The sequence below is a fragment of the Saimiri boliviensis genome, chromosome 21 (assembly GCF_048565385.1).
Source record: "Saimiri boliviensis isolate mSaiBol1 chromosome 21, mSaiBol1.pri, whole genome shotgun sequence".
Lineage (NCBI taxonomy): Eukaryota > Metazoa > Chordata > Mammalia > Primates > Cebidae > Saimiri > Saimiri boliviensis.
The window spans coordinates 12,058,219-12,073,126 of NC_133469.1; the positions used below are offsets into that span (position 1 = coordinate 12,058,219).

The following is a 14,908-nucleotide window of genomic DNA, read 5'->3' on the forward strand; positions in this document are numbered from 1 at the left end:
AGAGACCCCAGAAGCACCAAGTCCTCTGTGGCCTACCCTGGTCTCATCTGTCCCCTTCCCCACCCTATGTAGCCACCCCAGAGGGCTGAGGGTGGCTGGTGTCCTCAGGCTGATAATTCTGCACCTGCCTTCCTACCTTCTTCAGCTTCAATGGGAGCGAACTCCTCCCCACCCTCCAAACGCTGCTGGGATATGGTGACTCCCAGACACCTGCAGGGACACCCCACTTCCCAGTCACTCTTTCCCATCCTGAGCCTTGGGCACTCCTGGCTAGGACCTGAGCCAGAACCAGCCCTCAGCCTTCTGGGGACCTGGTGCCAATGGAAGAAGGCACCTAAATCATCTCATTTAATCCTCATCAAAAGCTGCAAAGATGAAACAAACCTAAAATCATTCCCACAAAGCAGGTCTTATACTTAGACCATTTCACAGACAGGGAGGCTAAGGCTCAGAGAGGCCTTGCCTCTGGCTGGCCCACAACAGGTAAGTGGGGAGCCAGCCTCATATCCAGGCTTGCTCCTCCAATCCCTCAACGACTTCTGTGTCCAGCTGCCTACCCATGAAGGATCGAATTCCAGAATCCCAAACTCTAAGGGCAGCATGAGATCAGGGACGGATGCCTGCTGGTCCCGAGCCCTGTGTCCCACAGTGCAAAAGGCCCTGGGCCCACTTTACTTGAGGGACCAGATAATATCTCCTCTCTACAGACAGACCAACCAGGGCGTGCTCAGGACCCACTGCAGCGCATCGGTAATGAAGGCTCGGGGCCAGCTGTGCCCGGCCAGCATGGGGGTGGCTGAGATCACTGTTGCACCGCCAGGAACCTCCCAGAGGCCTGGTTTTAAATGTCGTTAGACAAATGCTGGGTTTCCCCAGATAAGCTGCAGAGAGATGACATCTGGCGCCCATGGCACTCTGTCCTCCCAGCTCAGATGGAACTGTCTACCTCACCCTGCGTAGGAACATCTGTTCCTGAGCTGCGCCGCTCAGGGGAGCCCTGGTCCTTGCCCTGTCGATGCCCAGGTGCCTGACACCACCACAGCCTCCTCTCTAGTCTCCTCCAGGCAGTCCACAGGCAGCAGCCAGCGGGGGGTCTCACCCATTCCAAACCTCAACGGTCCCTCCGTTGGCTGAAGATAAAGTCCATCACCCTAGAATGGCCCTGAGGTCCCCCTGCTTGTGCCATAAGTCCTGCCTCTAGGACTCCAGGCTCTCTCAGCCCCCCAGTGACCTTAGCCTTGCACCAGCTGCTGGGCCCAGCCCTGGTTCACACTCGACCCCTCCATCCAGTCTGACAGTCGGGCCTGCTGCTTCAACCTCCTCCCAAAACTGTCAAGTCCCTCCACCCTGGGGCAGGCCACGGTCGCCACTCTCCAGGCAGTGATAACAGCCCATACGCCCACGTGCACCCCCACACTCTGTCCCCTCACAGCAGCCAGACAATCCCTTTAAACCCAAGCCAGGTCATGTCACCCTCCAGCTCTAGACCCTTGGATGGATGCTTGCCCACTGCTCCCTGCCCAGGCAAAGATCTTCCCCCACCCCTGGGGTCCCGCCTGCCGCTGAAACTCTTCCCAATACTCTCCTCCCAACCCCTCCTGAGTTCATTCCTGCCACAGGGCCTTCCCTCTGTCTGGGATGCCTGTTTTCTCCAGATCTCCCCTCAGCTGGCTCCTCAACATCCATATCTCAACGTAAAAGATACCTCACTGGAGAAGCCCTCCAGACCAGACTCCCAGATCTAAAGTATTCTCCAGTGCCTCAATTAATTTTCTCGGTAACATCACTATATAACTTCTTTCCTGTTTGTTGGTTCAGTTGTTGGGTGTATGTCTGTTCCTCAGACCCAGGGAGAGAATCAGGAAAGCTTTCAAGGGGAGTAGACAGCAAGACTGACAGTCAGAAAGGCCCAGGCAGCATGGGGTGCAGGAGAATGATCCCCTCCTCAGCATCCTTGCCTGGCACCTTTGCTTGCACACCCCTGTGCACAGGAAGCTCACTCCCTGGAAAGGAGGCTGCCGAGTCCTCTCCCCACCAGCTGAACCCAGCCTTCCTGCCCACGTCCCCGTGCAGGCATCCATCCTGCCTCCTGGGGAAAGGCTGAGGGAAGAAAGGAGCGGTCACGCTTTGAGAAACGAGTCAGGCTGCCCTGGGCCCCCCTTCCCAGGAACGGCGCCTTGCCTCCCCCCACGGTCATGTGAGGAAAACGGCTGAAGCCACGTGGACACATGATGGATGCTGGGCAGCCTCTTGGCTTCCTGAAGAGCCTTGCAGGGGTATAGGCGGGGGTGGGGCAGGTAGGGCTGTGGGTCCCTTCCCCCACCCCTGCCTCACCCTGGGTTGTGCAGCCTTGGAAGTGACCTGCTGGGGATTAGGCGTAATCTCTGCAAGCTGTCCCTGATCAGTGGTGGGGGTGGAGTGGGCTCTGCTGGGCCTGGGTGATCTGCAGACCCCTCCCTCTTTCCAGAATGCCCCATGTTCCTCTCCTCTGGCTGAGTAACCTCAAAGGGGCCTTGGAGCCTCATGAAAAAGGGGGAAATTGGTCGGGCATGGTGGCTCATGACTGTAATCCCAGCTATGTAGGAGGCCGAGGCAGGTGGATCACTTGAACCCAGGAGTTTGAGACCAGCCTGGGGAACATAGTGAGATCCTGTCTCTACAAAAAAAAAAAAACAAAAAAAACAACAAACAAACAAACAAACAAACAAACAAAAAAAAAAAAACAGAGAGTAAGAAAGGAAGAAACGAAGATCCAGAGAGGACTTGCTTGACAGGCCCAGGGCTTCGTTCTCAATAGCAGAAGTATCTGGACCACCATCCCATAACCCTCTTCCCCCCAGGGCCTTCTTCACCCCAGGTCTTGCCACCTCTGCCCTTTCAGAGGCAGGGTAGAGGTGCGGGGAGAGGGGGGAACCACCACCTGGAAAGGGGTGTAAATGCCAACCAAACACTGCAGAGCCCTTCAGGGCTAGACCTCATTTATATCCCCAAAGACCCCTGGGGTAGGCACTGCTGTACCCATTTTACAAATGTGGCCACAGAGGCTCTGTGAGGTCTCTCAGTTGGTAAGAAGGGCAGGGTCGGCTGGATGTGGTGGGATTATAGGCTCATGCCTATAATCCCAGTACTTAGAGGGGCAGAAGTGGGTGGATGACTCGAGGTCAGGAGTTCGAGGCCAGCCTGGCCAACATGGTGAGACCCCATATCTACTAAAAATATTTTTAAAAATTAACGGGGTGTGGTGGTGGGTGCCTGTAATCCCAGCTACTCGGGAGGCTGAGGCCGGAGAATCACTTGAACCTGGGAGACGGAGGCTGCAGTAAGTTGGGATCATGCCACTGTACTCCAGCCTGGGTGACAGAGTAAGACTCTGCCTCAAAAAAAAAAGAGAGAGAAGGGCAGGGTTCACCATCTGGTTCTGTCTGCTTTTCCTCATCCCAGTGCCTGCCTCGGCCCTGCCAGTCCCTACCTGCTTGATGTGTTTGGTTTCTCTCCTTCTGTGCAAATTCCAGGTCATCAGGGAAATAATCTGGTCAAAGGCCCTGCCTCTTCTAGAGAAGAAAGGCCCAGAAGGGGAAAGAGATTTTTTGAGATTTCTGTCTGCCATCCCCACAGAGTCCAAGGGAAGCAGGGAGAAGAGTGCAAGCTTGGGAGAATCCAGGAAGCCTTCATGGGGAGGTGACACTTGAGCAGGGCCCTAAAAGCGGGGGGACTTGAATAAGAACAGAGGTCAGGAGGACGACAGGTCAGTGCAGTTCCCGCCTCATCCATCCATATGTGGGGCCCTTAAGAGATGCCTGGAACAAGCCTAGCCCTGGGGATATGACAGATGCTGTTCTCACCCCCGAAGTGTACACCCAGCAGGGGTGACAGCCTCGTCTCTCCTCTGCCAGGCCTTTCAGCCTTTGCCCATGCTGTTCCTCCTTCCCCTTTCTCTGCCTGGCTGGCTCCCCCCTCTCATCTCAATGCTGGTGTCACCTGCCTGTCCCTCTCTAGGGGTCTGTGCTCACCTCCATATTTTCACTGGCTTCCGCCGCCTTTCCCCCGACTAGACTGTAAGCCCTCCCTACAGACCAGGCACCTCATCCGCCTGTGCTCAGCATGTATATTAAAGAGAGGACTAACGGGGTGAGGGTGTCCACATTCTGCGGCTGTTTGGATTCAAGGGAGGATGCATAAACCCCTCACTGCTGCCAGATGCTGCTGAGAGATTCATCAATAACCATCAGCCATGAGATGGGCAATGTGAATGAAGGTCAGGAGTGAGCCTGAGAGGATGGTGAGCAGGGGAGAAAGCCCGTGGGGAGTGTGCGTGGGAGACTGCAGAAGAAACCCTGGAGACAGTGACAACTTTTCCGAAGGACCAGAGAAATGGGTGAGGGAGTATCTTCCTGAGATGGGGAATCATGCACATTTGCAAGCTGATGAGTTAAAAGAGAGTAGACCCAGTGAAATTGAGGGTGGAGGAGAGAGGGAGAGAGAATTGATGGATGTGTTTCCTTAAGTAGGTGAGAGAAACAGGCTCTAGTGGCTGCAGCCAGGCTGGCTTGGGCCACCAGGACAGGGAGATAGTCTAGGATGACGGTGCAGGTGTGAACAGGCCTAGGACTGAATTTAACCAGAGCTGTGCCAGGTGAGTGTGATGCGCAGAAGGGCTGGAGCTGCACATGTGGCCACTGGGAGCCAAGGTGGGGAGGGGGACAGGTGGGACTGGGGGGTGAGGCCTGGTGCATGGTGGAAGATCGGTGGTTCAGAGGTCTCAGGCCCAAGGGCCTAGGATCAGGGGCGGGAGAGAGAGGTGGAAAGACAGGCGGGATGGAGGAGACACCTGGAAGGAGGATCAGGGAGTGCGACAGGCTACTGGGAAGGTAGGGCCAGGCCTCGCTAGGGTCCAGCTGGTGACGTGGCTGAGGCTGGCGCATAAGACCATGCGGGGAGAGGAAGCCAGCGTAGAAGTAGACACTCCAGTGCCCAGGACTGGAGCAGGAGTAGTGCTGGAGAGGGCTGACACCAAGCCAGGGTGGGCATCTTTGAGGAACTGGCAAAGTGGCCTGGAGCCGGCTCGTCATGAAGGCAAGTGGGCGACCCAGTGCTGACAATGGCCTGGCAGCGGCCTCAGGAGCCAAAAGGTCCCTGCCCACCTCCAGGCCCAGCAGATGGAGGGTCTGCAGGATAAAGCGGCCCCCACGGAGCAGGCTGCAGGAAGCAGGGTCTGGAGGAGGCCAGGTTACAGAGCAATTTACAAAAGCTGTCAGGGACATGCTGGGAGGGGCTGAAGGCTCGGGAACTCTTGCCCCCTGGACTTTGGGGTACTGGAGGAGCCCCAGCTTGTTAAAGTTCCTGCATGATTGCAGCCTGGGCCTGACAGTTTGGGACTATCCCATCTACAGAGTTGCCCCTCCCCAGTGTCTCCTTCACCTGGCCCCTGCCCCACCAGCAGCAGGAGCTAAGCAAAACTCCATCCCTGGAAGGGAAGGTTCTCCCGGCAACACAGAGCATGACTGCCCTGCCAGGCTCCAGCTGACGCTGTCTGCTCTGCTCCCATGCATGAACCTGGGGCCCAGGACCCCTCCACTGTAGGCCCCCGCAGAGCATGAGGGGATGGCTCCCAACATCCCTTTTTTTTTTTTTGAAACAGTCTCACACTGTGGCCCAGGCTGGAATGCAGTGGTGGGATCTTGGCTCACTGCAACCTCTGCCTTCCAGGTTCAAGTGAATCTCCTGCTTCAGCCTCCCGAGTAGCTGGGATAACAAGCATAATCCTAGGCACCACCATGCCTGGCTAATTTTTATATTTTTAGTAAAGACAGGGTTTCACCATGTTGGCCAGGCTGGTCTCAAACTCCTGGCATCAAGTGATCCACCCACCTTGGCCTCCCAAAGTGCTGGGATTATAGGTGTGAGCAACCTCGCCTGGCCCCAACATCACAGCTTTAAAGACTGACCAATCCAAAGTTCCCAACCTGAAGTCCACTAGGGGCAAGAGTGGGGTTCTTCAAAGGTGGAAAGGTCAGGAACCACCAAAGCAATCCAGCTATCCTTTTCCGTTGACAGATGGGGAAACAGAGGCCAGGAAAGCATGGGCCTCTTGCTCAAGTCACGCAGCCAATCACGGGCAAAGAGGGTGCAGAACCCAGCCTCAGGTCTTCAGGCCAAGGCACTCCCGAGCGCCTGCCCTGCCTCCCCTCCCACCTGACAGCTGGTTCTTCCGGTCTGGGTGCCAAGTGTAGCTCCCTCCAACAGCCCTGCCATCTGCCTCTCCCTTCCTCCCTCCCTCCTCCTCCTGGCTTCTCCTCCACTCTTCCCTTGCTCTCCCAGCCTCTGTTTTTCTCCCTGGGGCTCAGGCCTGCCCATCAGCTTTGCATGCACTGCTCATGTGGGACTGTGGCTGGGGACTCAGCCACAGCAACTCCAGAGTTAACCTCTCTGGGCCTCAGCTTCTCGTTTGAGGAGGGGATAACAAAACCCACTATAGCAGCCGTATGGCAGGCCTTTTAAACTTGCACTCAGGCTGGGTGTAGTGGCTCACGCCTGTAATCTCAGCACTTTGGAAGGCCAAGGCAGGTGGATCACTTGGGGTCAGGAGTTCGAGACCAGCTTGGCCAACATAGTGAAACTATGTCTCTACTAAAAATACAAAAATTAACTGGGCATGGTGGTGCACATATGCCTGTAATCCCAGCTACTCAGGAGGCTGAGGCAGTAGAATCGCTTGAACCCAGAGGGCAGAGGCTGCAGTGAGCCAAGATCACAGCACTGCACTCCAGCCTGGGTGACAGAATGAGACCCTGTCTCAAACAAACAACAACAAAAAACCCCTGCATTTTCTTTTTCTTTTTTTCAGACAGTGTTTCGCTCTTTTAGCCTAGGCTGGAGGTCAGTGCTGCGATCTTGGCTTACTGCAACCTCCACCTCCTGGGCTTAAACAATTCTCGTGCCTCAGCCTCCTGAGTAGCTGGGATTACAGGCACACGCACCACCATGCCTGGCTAATTTTTTGTATTTTTAGTAGAGACGGGTTTTCACCATGGTGGCCAGGCTGGTCTTGAACTCCTGACCTCAGGAGATCCACCTGCTTCCACCTCCCAAAGTGCTGGGATTACAGGTGTGAGCCACCGCACCCGGCCAGAATTTGAGTTTTCTATTATTTTTAGATGGAGTCTCGCTCTGTCATGGCGTCTTGCTCAGTCACTCAGACTGGAGTGCAGTCATGCAATCTCGGCTCACTGCAACCTCCACCTCCCAGGTTCAAGCAATTCTCCTGCCTCAGCCTCCTAAGTAGCTGGGACTACAGGTGTGCACCACCACACTCGGCTATTTTTTTTTTGTATATTTAGTAGAGACAGGGTTTCACCATGTTGGACAGGCTGGTCTTGAACTCCTGACCTCAAGTGATGTGCCCGCCTTGGCCTCCCTACGTGTTGGGATTACCGGGGTGAGCCACCGCACCTCGCCAAGTTCAGCTTCTTTACTCAGTGTTCATTTTGGATGATGTGGGGTGAGGTGGGGGGGTGGATAAAACCAGCATGTAAAATTGCCCCCCTCAGGTCACCCCTTGGTGCCATGGAGATCCAGGCAGGGAAGCCACAGGGAGTACACAGAGCCTGGAGCCCTGCAGGCCAGGTTCAAACCAAGGCTCTGACAGGCCCAGGCCTTGAGCTAGCACGAGTCGCTTCTTCAGGCTGAGCCTTCATTTGTCATCTGTAAAATGGGGGGAAAGATACCCATCCCACTTACAAAACCATGTGGTGTTACAGCCAAAGCCCTTAAAAAAATGAACCCTGAAAATGCAACATTTCAAACATGTCATCATTTTCATTTTGTTAAAGTGGAGAATTTTTAAAACCTCATTTACCAGCACTGATACTCATTTGCTATAGTCCATTTTAGCCCTCTGCAAAAAAGAATATAAACTCCAAATAAAAGGTGGTCCTTTCTATTGAATCAGTTTAGCTCCTTGCTGTAACTGCTTTTTTCCCCTCCATCTGGCTCTAAACAAAGAAATGAGTCACTGACAGGCGGCAATCACCGCACAACAGATCAGGCACCTCTGACCCAGACCAGCCCAGTTCGGGTGGGAAGGCCGAGGCACAGAGGGTGAGGAGGGGACACTTGCTGAAGGTCACAGCTGTGGCCTGGGGGTGCCAGGAGTGGCAGCTGATCTGCCACTGGGGTGATGCCACCAAGAGGTGAGAAAGCCTTAGTCGGGAGAGAAGCCATGCTGGATGCAGTGGCCACGCCTCGTCATCCCAGCTACTCGGAAGGCGTAGGTGGGAGGATCACTTGAGCCCAGGGATCTGAAACCAGACTGGGCAACACAGCAAGATCCTGTCTCTAAAAAAATAAAGAAGCCAGGTTTTGGAGGTCCTGCTTCTGTGCAGGATGACCTGGGGACTCAGGGTGGGTCCAGGATGGTGAGGTCCTGAAGCGGTTTGGGGGCCTTCTTTTGGAAAAGCAACAGAAAAAAAAAACTTCTGTTACAAATTTTACAAAAACACAGGTCCAGGCCAGTCGTAGTGGCTCACGCCTGTAATCCCAGCACTTTGGGAGGCCAAGGCAGGCGGTTCACCTGAGGTCAGGAGTTCGAGATCAACCTGCCCAACATGATGAAACCCCATCTCTACTAAAAATACAAAAATTAACTGGGTGTGGTGGTGTGTGCCTACAGTGCCAGCTACTTGGGAGGCCAAGGCAGGAGAGTTGCTTGAACCCAGGAGGCAGAATTAGGTTGCAGTGAGCTGAGATTGTGCCATTGCACTCCAACCTGGGCAACAGAGCAAGACTGTCTCAAAAAAAAGAAGAATTAAAAAAACAAACAAACAAAAAACAGGTCCACATGCACATCCTGGTAGGGCCCCTCCAGGGCTGTGGCAGGGGTCTGGGTTGTCCAGGAGTCCTGGCCGCGGTAATCAATTGTCCCTGTTTGTCTGGACTGAGGGCCTCTAGGGATACTAAAGGCAGGAAATTCCTGCACACCAGGATAAATGGGTCACCCCAGCCCTGAAGCTCAGGCTTCACTTGCTCTGCTCTGTGGTGTGAGGGCCAAGAGCAGGCACTAGCTGCATCTCCCGCAGCTCCTGATGTGTTAAAACGGCTTAGCATGCCACATAGTTTTGAAAAGGCCCGAAGGAGACACAGCACCATATTCACTGCAGCCCTCCCTATCACGCGGTGGTATCACATGATCACCACTCCCCACCAAACTTTTTCTGTTGTGGTAAAATACACGTAGCATCAAATTTACCATCTTCACCATTTCAGTGGTGGTAAGTCGATTTCTACCGCGCAACCGTCACACGTGATTTTTATACTTCCAATTATTGGCAGGTATTACTTTGATCAGGGGGAAAAAAAGCTATTTTTGAAGGTGTTAATTAGCCTGTATCAGACACCTCTTGGTCCAACAAAGGTAGTGAGCACCTCGTATCCACCTGTGTGAGCGGGGCTGGAGGTCCTGCAGTTGTCTGAACTTTGGTTGAGCCAGGTGACCTTTGTGTCCTTTCCAATCCTGACATTCCAGGATTCCAGACTCTTCCCTGCCCCCAGGGGAAGCACTATGCTTTGGAGGCAGGAAGGCCTGGGCTCAAATGCTCTTCTGCCACTTACATGCTCAGTGACCTTGGGCCAGGCACTTGGCTTCCCTGAGCCTCAGTTTCTTCTGGTGTTGGGGAGCCAGCTGGGTGGTTGTGTGTGGTCCTGCACTCCATGGGTGCTCAGAGGGGCTGATCCTTCCTCCTCTTTCCACGTCCTCGCCCCAGATGTGCACATGTGTAAACCCTCATCCCACCAACCCCAATCTGACACCACCTTCTCCATGGAGCTTAATTCCACAGCAGGGAGAACCCTCTCCTGGCTCTTGTGGCCTCTGCCTGGTGGCACCTGGCTTACTCCCCAGGGGGACTGTGGGCTCTCTGAGAACAAGGCCTGCTTCTGAGTCATGCTGCCTTCCCTCAGAGCCCAGCAGAGTCAATAAAGTAAATGAAGCCATCACTGGCAGAAATGACCCAAGCAGACAGAACACCCATGCCCCTCACAAAGCCAGGGGCTTTGCCCTTCCAGGCCAGAGCCCCAGGGGTGGGCAGATTGGAGCAGTGAACACAGCTTGCCCACCTGATCTGGCAGGTGCTCCCCAGAGCTCCCACCTTTGTTAAGGGCCTGTCAGGGCATCTGGGGAGCAGGAGACTGGCACAGATAAATGAATTCAGAGCCACAAACACAGATGTGCTGGGGTGCCAGGCTCTGTGCAGGCACTGGGGACCTGAGGGCTAAAGAAATTGGGCTTTCCTGCCCACAAAGGGCTCCCATCTGATGGCATTTGAGAAGAAAAGGCTTCAAATGGGGTCACCCTTGGTAGGCTGGGGATACATGCCCAAGCCATCCTACCAACCAGACCCTGAAATCCAAGGAAAGGAGGGAGCTTGAGCATGCTGAGGTGGCAGCTGGCCTTGGATGTAGCCCCTGGGGTCCCTGACAGTGCCCTGCCCAGCATTGCCAGTCCAAGCCCTTCTAGTCTGAGCCCACCAGGAATGGGCCCCAGACCTACAGAGGCCAGAATCTCCGGTGGGGGTATCTAGGATACAGCCAGCCAACCCCAGGGAGCCCTGGGCACCCCCTCTCCAGACCCCAGTAGGCCTGCTTTCCATGGGGTGCCACTCAAGGCACCTGAACTCCTCCTTCTGTGCTCACTGTCTCTGTCCCATCCCCCCACCAGTCTGAACATGAGCCCCACTCAGCCCTTTGCACTGGGGATCCTGCCCCCCAGCTAGGCTGGAGGCCACCCTGGCCTCTTCACTGTGGGAGGAGACCTTTCTCCCAGACACCTGCCATGGGCATCCAGGTGCATGCTGAGTGGTAGGGGTGTTACCAGTTCATGAAATGTCAGAGCCCAAGGGGGCCTCAAGAAGGCTCCTCCCACCTTCTCTATAAATTGGGAAACTGAGGCATGATAGAGGAGATGACACTCCCCACCTCGGAATTGAAGTCCTCATTTCTCGAGAACATTTCCTGGGTGGTTCCCAGACCAAGGTCACGCAGAGAAAGAGAGGCAGTTCCTGCGTAGAAGAGAGGTATCCGGCTCCCGACTCATAGCTCTATCCGGGCCGGGCTAGGCAACACGAACCCGGTTCCCTGCCCTCTCCTCCTCCAACGTCCATCGCAGGCGCGGCAGGCACCCCAGCGAGACGGTCCACGCCCTGATCCACCCACCCCAAAAGGCCACCTTAAACCCCGGCTCCGTCCCTCGGTCCTGAGTCCGCCGCGGCAGCAGAGCACAACCCGAGCCTCTAGCTGCATAGCCGCGGCCTGGAGGTCACAGCAATCCGGGCGGCAAGGGGGGCGCACGAACCGGGGGCCCCGGGAAACCAGGGCTCCAGGAGCGGGAGAGGCGACCCCACGAACGCCAGGGCCTCCACCTGCCCGGAGCCCCGGAAGGAGGAGCGGCGGCAGCGGGCCCCATGGGCAGGACAGCTCCCCGCCCGTTGCCGAGCCAACGCCAGGGGCCCGGTGGGGTCGGGGTCCGTCTGGGCGCGTCGCCCTTGCCCATACCCCCACCCCGGCCTGGCGGAGCCGCCGGCCGGTCCTTACCCAAGACACGACGCGCAGGATGGTGTGCGGCTGCCGGACCAGGGTGTAGGGGTCGAAGGCGCCCCCGGCTTTGCCCGCTCCGTACGCACCCCCTTCCATCGTGGCTGCACCCGCGCGGTGCCCCCCGCTCGGCGCGCGCCGCCGACCCGTGCGCGTGCGCGGCGCCCCCGCCCCCTCCCCTGCGCGCGCGGCCGGCGGCCCAGGGCTCCCGCGACGGGGCGTCGTGCACGGCGGGCGCAGCTCGCGGGGCGCGGGCAAGGTGCTGGGCGGCGCGCGACCTCGGGCGCGGACGCGCGCGCTGCGGCCCGGGGCGGAGGGCGCGCTCGTCACCAGTGCGGTGACCTCTTTGCAAAGTGTCGGGGGAGGGCGGTGCGTGTGCAGCAAGTGCGGGCCGTGTCCCTGCCCCGCATCCCTGGTCCCCTGTCCCGGTCGCAGCCCCTCCAAGTCATCGGCTCTGCTGAAACCATCTTCATGCTTGATTTGTTTGACTGTTTCCTGTCGCTTTGTCGGCCCCAAATATAATGAGAGGGCAGAAGCGGTGTTCGTCCTCTTTAGAGGGTGCTTGGTACACAGTATGCGCCGCAGGAATATTTCTCGAATGAATGAATGAAGCACAAGTGAATGACCCTCTCTTAGAGCGCTCCAGAGCAGCCCCCACCTCCCAGGACCACCTTTCCTCGGGCTCTTACGATGACGTCATGTGTGTCCCTGTGCCTGCGCACCCTCCCACCCCCAGCCTGGAGGGGCCTGGCACAGAGGCGGCAGCTGAGACTTCCTCTTACCCGTTCCCTCCCACCCCAGGACACTGTCCCTTTCCTGAATCCAGCAATTAATTATGCAGTCGTTTGTTGGTGGGCCCTTGCTCTGCTTGTCTGTGAGCTCTCAAGACCCAGGTGTTGTCTAATTTATTCATTTCCTTACCCAAGGGCCTGGCATACAGTAGGTGCTCAGTAAATGGAGCCTAGTCTCCATTACCCCATCACAGCTTGGGCTAGAGCTCCAGGTTTCATGGAAGAGGCAGCTGGATGAGGGAGCGCTCCCTGCAGTGGAAGGGCCGCCTTCCAGGGCTGGGTCTCCTGCTGCCCTGTACCTCTATGACCTCTCTGTGTCTGCAGTTACCTGCACCGGCTCCAGGAGCAGGTTGGATGAGGTATGTGTGGAGGCTTTTGCTGCTCTGATATCCTGCCATTCCGTGATGACACGGCACAACTTCTGTGCGGCAGAAATGTGTGCTGGGCCTGAGGGTGCCCCTGATAAACATTACAGGGGCAAATGTCCATCTTAGGCTCAGTTGATTGCTTAGTCTCTACCAGGCCTTGTGCTAAGGGCTTTACATACATTTCTTTCTTTCTTTCCTTCTTTTTTTTTGAGAGGGGGTTTCGCTCTTGTTGCTCAGGCTGGAGTGCAATGTCGTGATCTCAGCTCACTGCAACCTCTGTCTCCCAGGTTTAAGCAATTCTCCTGCCTCAGCCTCCCAAGTAGCTGGGATTAGCCAGGCATGTGCCACCACGCCTGGCTAATTTTGTATTTTTAATAGAGATGGGGTTTCTCCATGTTGGTCAGGCTGGTCTCAAACTCCTGACCTCGTGATCCACCCACCTCGGCCTCCCAAAGTGCTAGAATTACAGGCATGAGCCACTGAACCTGGTCAGGGCTTTACATACATTTCTGCATTTAATCCAGCAAACCTATAAGGTGGCTACTATGACGATATAAAACGTTTAGAATCATGCACAAGAGAAAATATTTGTGACCTTAGGTTAAGCAAAGAGCTCTCAGATACAACACGAAGAACATGATTCATAAAAGAAACAATTGATAAACTGGACTTCAAAATTAAGAACTTCTGCTATTTAAAAGACACTGTTAAAAGAATGTATGAAAAGACAAATGATAGTCTGGGAGAAAATATTTGCAAACCATAGATCCAAAGAACTTGCATCCCAAATAAAGAACTTCCAAAATTCAACAATGAGAGGATGAAATTTTTAAAAAATGGGCAAAAGATTTGAATAGTAGTACACCTCACCAAAGAAGATATACAAATGGCAACTCAGCACATGAACAAATGCTCAATATAATTAGAGAAATAGAGCTGGATGTGGTGGTATGTGCCTGTGATCCCAGCTACTTGGGAAGCTGAGGCAGGAGGATTGCTTGATCCCAGGGATTCAAGGCTGCAGTAAGCCAGGATTGCACCAATGCGCTTCAGCCTGGGCAACAGAGTGAGACTCTGTGAAAAAAAAGAGAAAGAGAATATGAGAGAGAAGTACAAATTAAAATTAGAATGAGATACTTCTACACATCTATTAAAATGGGTAGGCTGGGTGCCGTGGCTCATGCCTGTAATCCCAGCACTTTGGAAGGCCAAGGCAGGTGGATCATGAGGTCAGGGATTCAAGACCAGCCTGGCCAATGTGGCGAAACCCTGTTTCTAGTAAGAATACAAAACAAAATTAGCTGGGCATGGTGATCACAGCTACTCGGGAGGCTGAGGCATGAGAATCACTTAAACCCAGGAGGTAGAGGTTGCAGTGAGCTGAGATCGCACCTAAGTGTGATCCAGCCTAGGTGATAGTCTCAAACAAACAAACAAACAAAAAAAAAAAAAAAAAAAAAAAAAAAAAAAGGAAAAAAACTTGTACAGAAGTTTTATTTCTTTTATTTTTTAATTTTTTTTTTTTTTTTAGATGGAGTCTCGCTGCGTCACCAAGGTGGAGAGCAGTGGTGTGAGCTTAGCTCACTGCAATCTCCACCTCCCAGGTTCAAGTGATTCTCCTGCCTCAGCCTCATGAATAGCTGGGATAACAGGTGCCTGCCACCATACCAGGCTAATTTTTGTATTTTTAGTAGAGAGAGGGTTTTAGCATGTTGACCAGGTTGGTCTTAAACTCCTGACCTCAGGTGATCCACCCGCCTTGGCCTCCCAAAGTATTGGGATTACAGGCATGAGCCACCTAGCCCGACCCTGAAGAGAAATATGTGGAGCAGTTTTATTTGTAATAACCCAAGCCTGGCAATGACCCAAATACTCCTCAAGTGCAGACGGTACAACGTAGTACACTACTCAGTAATAAACACTACTCAGGAATAAACAAACACTATTCAGGAATAAAAAGCAATGAATAGCGGATACACTCAACAACATGGGTGACCCTCAAACACATTAAGCAAAGTGAAAGATGCCAGACTCAAACATCTAGAGACTGCAGGATTCCCTTTCTGTGGCATTTCTGCAAAGGCAAAACTGTTAAGGACAGAAAAAAGATCAGTGGCTGCCAGGGGATTGGTGAGCAGAGATTTACTATGAAGCAGCATGGGGAAA

General features: G+C 54.4%; 1 protein-coding gene across 3 annotated transcripts in view; it reads right to left on the bottom strand.

Annotated features, from left to right (window-relative positions):
* SYNGR1 (synaptogyrin 1) overlaps window positions 1-11,856 on the bottom strand; it is a 29,389-nt gene extending 17,533 nt beyond the window's left edge. Inside the window, exon 1 of one of the 3 annotated variants that reach the window (XM_010343442.3) lies at window positions 11,584-11,854. In XM_010343442.3, the coding sequence (XP_010341744.1) occupies window positions 11,584-11,682 (99 nt within the window). In that variant the 5' untranslated portion in view covers window positions 11,683-11,854. Of the gene's footprint in view, window positions 1-500; window positions 11,518-11,583 lie in introns of those variants that run through there. The other 2 variants (XM_074390781.1, XM_010343441.3) reach the window with 2 other exon arrangements.
* Between the last annotated feature and the right edge of the window lie 3,052 nt (window positions 11,857-14,908).